The sequence below is a fragment of the Drosophila takahashii genome, chromosome 3L (genome assembly GCF_030179915.1).
Source record: "Drosophila takahashii strain IR98-3 E-12201 chromosome 3L, DtakHiC1v2, whole genome shotgun sequence".
NCBI classification, from domain to species: Eukaryota; Metazoa; Arthropoda; class Insecta; order Diptera; family Drosophilidae; genus Drosophila; species Drosophila takahashii.
Genome location: NC_091680.1, coordinates 18,585,272 through 18,594,194, shown reverse-complemented (window position 1 = coordinate 18,594,194; position 8,923 = coordinate 18,585,272). Strand labels below are relative to the sequence as shown.

General features: G+C 37.1%; 1 protein-coding gene across 1 annotated transcript in view; it reads left to right on the top strand.

Annotated features, from left to right (window-relative positions):
- Positions 1-737: 737 nt before the first annotated feature.
- LOC108067379 (nucleolar protein dao-5) overlaps positions 738-8,923 on the top strand; it is an 11,333-nt gene continuing 3,147 nt past the window's right edge. The window contains exons 1-7 of the mRNA XM_017156373.3: positions 738-847; positions 1,305-1,432; positions 6,696-6,768; positions 6,947-7,131; positions 7,197-7,291; positions 7,931-8,045; positions 8,314-8,447. Of these exons, the coding sequence (XP_017011862.3) occupies positions 6,729-6,768; positions 6,947-7,131; positions 7,197-7,291; positions 7,931-8,045; positions 8,314-8,447 (569 nt within the window). The 5' untranslated portion in view covers positions 738-847; positions 1,305-1,432; positions 6,696-6,728. The remainder of the gene's footprint in view (positions 848-1,304; positions 1,433-6,695; positions 6,769-6,946; positions 7,132-7,196; positions 7,292-7,930; positions 8,046-8,313; positions 8,448-8,923) is intronic.

Below are 8,923 nucleotides of genomic sequence, written 5' to 3'. Positions count from 1 at the left end.
TAACTGCCTAAATAAAATGACTATATTAGGATTAACAATTAAAAAGTCGAGGTACCTCAAGCTAAACACAGTGGCGATCGCACCTTCAGCATCCTAAAATATTGATATCATATTTTGGAGTGAAAAATGGATATGCATTTTACTAAAGAAATATCATTGTTTTGTCCAAAACAAAATTGTAAAACTCTAAAATTTTCCAAAAGACACAGTACAATTTTTTATCATTATAGTACAAATGTACCACTAAAACACTTTTGCAATTTAAATATAGCGCACCTTCTCCGCCAACTGCTCCGATAAACCCATATTAATTTGTGGTACATTTTTCCAATATTTTGCAAGAAATCGAGAAAAAAAAGGTCTGAAAAAATCTTAATCAATAAACCTGTTAAGCACGATTATCAGGCAGCCGCCAAGTGAGCAGCACGCTCGAAAAGCAGAGCAAAGTCAGCAAAGGCAGTGCAAAGTCGCCAGGGAAACACAATTTCAAAGACACACCGATTGCAGAATGTTGACAGAGGAAAATGGACAAAGTCAGAGGCGAGAAAAGCTCGGCTTAGAGAGCACGGCTCTCCGGCTCTCTATCTCTCCGGATTACTTTTCGCTCTCCTCCATTCGGTGACAACGTGCTGCGCATGCGCAAAGTCGGCATCGAAGCGGCAATAAACCCGTTTTGTGAGGCGCAGACGGACCAAAATTAGCGAGCGATGAGCTTTCGACGGAAAAGCAAACGCAAAGCCAGCCGATGCCCATTTTTATGCCAACTCCGAGTTGGCCAATACGATCTGCAATTTCAGTCTGCAAGCGGTCAGCGAGGTGAACGGCAGCTAGCACAGCTGGTCTCTAAGTAAGTGGGCGTGACCGATCGGGTGCATATATACATAAGTATATAAAATATACAAACGGGTGTCTCTGTGCGTGAGAGAGCTGGAAAAATTATATAAAAAAGTGAACGAAACAAATGGAAAATTTCAATATAAATATAAGAAAATGGCTGAAAAGTGTTCGAAAATAGTGTGAATTCCCTCTGAAATCCTTAAAACAAATCACTAAATAATAAACGCTTTTAGTTGGAATTAAGCGGAGATAACCGCAAAGGCAGTTACAAAATCAGCCAAACAACAATAAAAATTTCCACAAGTGCACTAACACAACCGCAGGCCCACAAAGAAAACTGCAGCATTAACACAAGTGCAAAAAAAAAGAAAAACATAAATGATTTTTGCCTTTGTGTGATTTTGCGTGCGTTTGCGTTTGTGTGAGTGCCAACTTTTATGGGACTAAATTTTTATTGTTCATTTAAGAAACGCATTAAAATCAAACACACGCTGAAAACATTAGGAAAAATTAACCTTAACCAGATAAACCCAAAGCGACAACATTAAACCTTTTTGTGGATTATTCAAAACAAATTTCGACCGACTGAAAGAAGGTGAGTTTTAAAATTTGCATTTGATTGTTAGAGGGCCCTGTAGAGCTTATCTACAAGTCAAACACCTCGAGTAGACTCAACACCTATTTATACACCCTTCCTGCTACAGAGAAAAAAATTAGGATAGTCTAAAAAGATTTTTACTATCGTTTCTAAAAAATGAAAAAAAAGGAATTTTTTATAGGACTACCGGTAGATATAATTGGGTATTTTAAAAGAAATTTTACAGTGTTATTTCATGGAATTAAACATAAAATCTCCCCCTAAAAATCTTCATATCATGTTCTAAAAATTATTTTTTATTTATTATTTTTTCTTCGATGTTTCAAACAAACTAGACTCAAAGATTCTTTTTTAATGTTTTACATTTTTATTTTTAGTTAAATGTAAGTAAAAAGTTATTTTATTTTAAATTTTCCTAAAACGTGCATATTGTTTTTATACAAAAGGCTTTTCTCTGCGCTAAAGTCCACAGACTCTCATGGCCAAAAAGGCGTTTTGCCAACACAAAAGTACCAAAATGATCTCAGGCGTTGCTAATTATTTCTCTGCGCCTTGTACATTGTTAGACCGCCGCCCCCACCGCCCCTTTGGGCCGCAAAGCAAACACCACCCTCCCCCCCTCTGATTTTTGCAGTTACAGTTTTTATTGGTGTTTGTGTGAAGAGATGTTCAAATGGTTTGCGCATCTTCAGCGAACAACACCAACACCGGGGCAACAACGAATATGGCCAACATAACTGAGCCAAGATTTACTTTCATCATCAGCAGCAGCAACAACACAGCAGCCACAAGCAACAAATGAAATTTTGAAATTTTACTTTCATCCATTTCATCCATTTGGCGCTTTTCACTCTCCATTTCTGCGCCGTCTTCTACCGCTTACAGTTTTCCACAATTAAGAAACTTAACAATTATATTTGCCTAATTGTCTCGCAGAAGAGTAGAAGTTAAATAATATCTTTCTGTGCGTCTGGGAACTGAACTCGTTGCGAGTTCAGGTCAGAGTCAAAAAGTTGGCCAACCGGAATGGGCGATTAAACCTATTTGCTGAAGAGCTTTGGTGAATGCAAAAAAAAACGCAGCTAAAAAATAAAACAAACACAAAATGATTTTGATTTGTATGTGGCGAAAAAGGAAACCTTGTTTTCACTTGCTGCCAACGACTCAGAGGTATGAAGATGCTGAGCAATGCAAAGAGCCGAAGAAAAGCCGAGAAAAGCTCCTAATGGTGTCCATGTTCATCACAGATTTAGGTTATAGATATGAGATTGTATAGTAATTAGTTGCACCTGCAATTTATTTATAAACATGGGATACCTTTATTATAAAAACAGTTCGAAATATCAAACAAATGTGTAAAATAAATACCCAGGAAATCACAAGTAATTTAAACGTTCGAGTTTTTTAAAAGCTTATTAGGCAAATGTTTTTCTAAGAAATATGCTAAATATATACCTCACTCTAATTAATTGGATTCATTATTTATTGAGTCAGTAAATAAGTTCTGGGAATCAAATATTGTAAATAAATTAAGATTTGACTTTTTGCAAAAATAAATTAATTCAAGATCTTTCTTAAAAGTTGATCCAATATTCATCAAGGCTTCTTAGGAAAACAACAAGCAATTTAGCAAAACCTTTAATTTCCGTTAGTCTTAGTTAAAGCCAATTATTATTAACACAAGTTATGCTCCGTTGAATCTTATTAACTCTTCAAGAATTAACTTCCCCTTCCTGTGAACTAGTAACCTGCGTCAGTCCATTAATAATTCATAAAAACTAAACGACGATTAAACCCATAGCAACTATAAAACTAAGTGAGCCGTAAAATGGTTTACACATTTTTGGAATTGCCAAAAATGATTTGGTGCCATGGGGTGCCATGAAAAACGATCGCCTTTTAAGGCTGCACTGCACCAATAAACCACAAAAAAGGCGACCTTGAAAGTGACCAAAGCCGAGCTCTCATAACATCTTATAAAGATGCTAATTTCTTATGACAACGAGCAACTTGTACTGGCCAGCTGGCAACTGGCTAAGAGAGATGATGGCAGACTGAAAAAAACAAAAACCATAGGAAACTTGTCACCGACTTCTGTTTCTATCGTGCAACCGGATTGGGGCCTCTGGGGTTATAAATTTCGATCCAAAAAACCCGTTGTTGACGTCGAAGAAATTTATACGCAAAATATGCACGAATAAAGTTGTAAACGAAAACGAGAGTTTGTCTCCATACGATCTTGCCTTTAGCCATGATGCATCTAACAACAAGGCAATAAAATTAAAAAAAAATCTCCTTATAAAACTTTAATTTAATTGCTCATTGTGTCTGTGTGGGGCGAAACCTTCGGGGCTTTTGATTCTAGGCACCTTTTATTGTTTAAAAACAAAAAAAAACCCATTCAAAGTCAGAGAATCTCTGAACAGATGGAAAAATTAGCAAAGTTTCAAGGAAAAGCCACCGACGATTTTTGCCATTATAATGAGTATTTCATGCAAATGTTCTATTAAAAATCAAATAAATTTGTATGCCTTTGGACAAATTAAAAATGAATTTCCTAAACCAGATCCAGATTTTTTTATTGTTTCCGTTTCATCTTGTTATTTTTGCTGCAGTCGAACGTGTCTAAAGATCCATCAATTAGTCCCAAAACAAAGGCAGCGGCAACAATAACAACTCACCGGTATTTGTCATCGTGCTTAGCCTTGAATTTGAACTTGGCCAAGACAATAAGACCTGCTAGGCATCGACTTTTCGAGACATCATTTATTGTCTCGCCTCTCCGATTTCTCCGTGGGCTGTAAAAGATTAGACGGCCGAAATTAATAAGTTAATATTTCATTAACAAACAATGTGCTGCACTAAATTCGAAATTGTGTAGTTAAAAACAGGCAGAGCCATAAATTAACTTTGTTTAGCACAGGGCAATTTATCACCGATTTTCGAAGACAGCCGATGGCTGAGCTGACCTTAAGTGTTAGCCAAGACATGGAAATGGGCAACATGTACATGAATGGGAAAAACTAAACAGAAGTTGATGGATGGAAGGTCTCGGTAATACTCTAAGTGTATGGGCCTATGGGTAAACATGGGAATATTTACGTTATTTTGGCCAGCTTATGATTTTAGCAGAAGTTTTTTCCTATTAGGGTGAATGTTCTTAAGTGTGGCCTCCTACACAAAGAAACAGTTAGAAATAGTAGAGTTCGGTTGAAAGAAAAATCTTTAATTAAAAAAAATTGAATTTATCTTATTATACAGTTTTGTGTTTTAAAGTTAAATTTTTTGTGTGAAAAATGGGTGCCCCGTTATTTTTGAAATAAAATAGCACTTAAAACACTAAAATATACATTTGAATATTGTTTAAATATTGAATTTCGATTTTCAAAGACCTTATAATGTTAAACCTATCCTATGTAGTTAAAAAATAAACATTTTAAATTAAGAAAAGGTTAATCTTTTTATTACGACTTCGATTAAATATTGATTTTCAAGGCAAGAAACTACAGTTGAACAAAGAACAAATTGCCCACAATAAAATAAAGCAGCATTCAAAAATCTTTGCAATCGTTTTTGCTCTGCTCAAGAACCCTTTGACATTTCGACTGAGGCATTCGTTTTCATCAAAGTTGTTATCTCTGTCATAACAAAAACCATTATCATATTTAGTCAGATATTTATCTCCGCACTCGGCCCACACAGTCGGGCAAAATGTCAAAAAGTGCAAACCAGCTGAGACAGACAAAAAGACTGGCAAACACTCAATGAGCCAGGCCGAAAGACATCAAATCCAATCAAATATCCACTTAAAATGCACGACACACTTTTTTGTTGAACAACAGCACCAAAACAGGGTGTGATCGGCAAAATCTTTGAACTCAGGGCACTAAAATTGAGCACAGAAATTGTGCCATGCATAAACCGAAAGGCGGAGGAGGAGCTTCCTCGCCAATCCGCAATGCCCATCGAGTATACGCCCCGTGGGCCATTCCAAGGAGACCCCAAGCCCCGAACAATGCACAATAAAAATACTTTTTGGGAGAAACAAATTGCATTCAACTTGGGCTATCGACTGCCAAATTACAATGCTCCAATGATCTTTTCCAAGCCAAGCGGTTTGCATTAAATTTCTCGGCGAAAAAACGCATTGGAAATGAAAGTCTTTTCTGCTCGCTTGCTTTTCAATTTGTTATAGTTATGCATTGTGTTTATTATGTGGCCAAAGTATTTATTTATTTACTTGCCAGTGCGGTGGCCACCACCCTTTCAATTTCGCCCAGCCACTCGCTCTCCTTACGTAAGTCGAGCCCAGCGAAGTGACATTGAAGGCTGCCAAACCTAATTATGCAATTACCCGACACCCGAGACGGAAATCGGAAAGTGAAGCTGATCAAAGTGCGCACAATAAGTGTGTACACGAAATTAGCAGTGATTGCATTAGTTAATTGATCGATTTGTGGAGAAAAGGAACTACGTTTAGAGGGTGAATCATGGGTTTATTTATAATATTATTGGTTTGATAAATTATGTTGCCTTTAGTAATTATTAGGTTTAATAATGTAACACGTTTTATCAATTTTATTGATAAATATGACAACAATTTAACTCTTGCGAATGAATAGTAATGGTATAGGGTAATATTAATATTTATTCTTATTATTACACAATATTTGTACCTTTCGGAAGCAACTATTTCATTTTAGAGATTTACTTTACTTTACTTTTACTTTAGCAAAGGAAAACATAGACAAAGATACAAAATATTTACAAAACATTTTTGTTAACCTTAATCTGTCTATGCAAAGCCTCAAAAAAGTCCATCTTAAATTTTATAAAGTTCTCCTCCCCCAGATAAATTTCACTGTTTTTCTTTGACCATTAGTCTAGGAAAACAAAATCGAAAAGCTAACCAAATACAAAAGTTCAGCCAAGAACACTTTCTACAACCAATTTTGGATAGAATGCATTTCTGCAAGAGGTAGTTTCCCCTTCGACTCTTCCCGACTTGAATGACAAGCACTGAAAGTAACGTTAATCATGGGACGTGATTTGAGTATTAAGTTAAATTAAATCCAGAACTCTCGAGCTCACAACTCAATTCGAAACCATCAAAGAGGAAGAATGCCTAAGAGGTTTCTTTTGTTTCTTTCATTTTGGAAGCGTTCAACGACTTCGATAGAACATAAATCTTTTGCAAGGGTGTGGAGGTGTGTCCGAAATTCAGAAATTTACATAATATTTTGTACATTTCTCATTTCAGTTAGCAAACAACCAGAGAACTGAAGCCTTCAACATGAAAAAAGCCAAAGGCTGGCTGTTAATGACAGCAACAGGTGAGTTGAATTGGAATGGATTGGATCGAATTGGAGGACACTCAGGTTAACTCAAAAAACCACTTAATTTTGTGGTTCGAACCGGACCATGACATAATAACAATCCTTGCCTTATTATGTAACTTTTGGCAGCTGTGAAATTTTAATTAATTTAAATTTCGTTTCCCCCGTGATTTAGTGCTGCTGCTGAGCCTGTTGGCCTCCACAGAAGCCGCCCTGCCCTTCAAGAAGGTGTCCATTGCCAAAACTCCCGCCTCCACGAGCAGCACCACCAGCACCACGACGGAATCCACGGCGGTCGAGGAGGAGGAGGTGGAGGAGGAGCAGCCAGTGCCCAGCGGAGATGGCGGCGACAGTAGCAAGGTGAGATGATTAATTTGAAAGGCGTTTCCCGGTGGTACAAAAACATATCGTTAATGATCTTTCAGCCGGACAACGGCACCCTGTCGAAGAACTCCAAGCTGACGGGCATCCCACAGATCGACTACATCTGGGATCCCAATCTGCCCAGGGAACTGAGAGGGTAAGTTACGTTCGTTAAATAATGAAGGGAGTAAGCCTTATAGGTAATTAATAAATATCAGCCTCCGAAGTTGAGTTCCATCGTAAGGAGGATGATTAATGTCAAGTCAAGATTATAAATCTTTTTTTTAATCCTAATAAGACCACATTTTTTGTGATCTCAACTTGCCGCCGTAATAATCATCTTTACAACAGAATTACCAGAACTTAAAAAAAAAAAAAAATTGACAAATTAAAAGATTGCGTTTTAAAAATAAATGATAAGATCATAAAATTTGCAGCAGGAAAAAGATTATTATGGTTTGTTAAGGGTTACTTGCCAGTTCTTCTATGTATGTGGGACAGGTAAAGATGGAAAAAGGGTGGAAAGTGTTATTTGGTTTTACCTGGTCATTTGTTAGTTTTACTATCCACCAAGTTAATTACCATTTTTGAACCTTAATAACAAACGGTTTGTTATTTACGTTTATGGCCAGCATAGAACCTTTTCCACAAATATCTAACGTGTCTGGACATGGTTAAAACAATTAATTTCCATTTCAGTTGAGAAATATTTTTGGATTTCAAGCATTTTATTACTGTAAAATAATTTGTAAAATTAACCCACAACTAACATACAACTTTTCTTCATCCTGCACAGCTACAACCTGTCGACCTATCCCTTCCTGTCCACCGTGCCGCCCATGGATGAGATCCACTTCAAGTGCGAGGGTCTGCACGACGGCTTCTATGCCTCCATCGAGTACAAGTGTCAGGTGAGCGAGCCGGCGTGACCTTGTCTGGGCCAAAAGCGACGTAACATAATTGGTCATCAAAAGCTAGCCCAACCCAACCCAACCCCAATCCCTTTGTGCCTGTCCAGCAATTTCTCTTTTTTAACCGGCGACGTGACGCCAAAAAACTAAAACTTGTTTGCGCCTCGATCTTGACCTCAAAAGCGGGCAAAAAGAAGCGCTAAACGATGGCTAACAGAGCGGATTAGTTATGGCCAAGTGTGATTAACCGGAGTTGGACTCGTTGCAGATCTACCACCACTGCGTCTATGGCATCAGACACGACTTTCTGTGCGCCAACTTCACGGCCTTCGACCAGCGCACCTTCATCTGCCACTTTGCATCGGACGTGGACTGCGAGGGATCCCAGAAATACTGGAACAGGTGAGAGACTTCCCCAGGGGAAGCCCTTTAAAAAGATAAAGTCACTGCTGAATATTTTAATAGGTTAATAGTTTCTTAATTATCTCTATTTATGCACCCAAAAAAAAATCGATTTGAAACGTAGATCGATTTTACATTATTTAAGATAAATTTTAATTTGATATGAGACCAGGTAAATTTGACCTGATCGAAAAGAATATTTCATGTAAAAACGATATGTGTATTGCATGACCAAATTTACATGGCCATATCGATTTTACAGGGAACTTACTCTTTTTTGTGAGTAGTATAATTTGAAAGCGTGGATCTTAACTTGTTGCGTTTATTAAACAAATAACTAATCCAAAAATGTAATATCTTAAGCTTAATAGACTCTTTCAGATCTTAAATAAATAGTAACAAACATTTCTGCATCCAAAAAAAACGTAGATCGAGTTTACATTATTTAAGATCAATTTTAATTTGATATGTGCCAG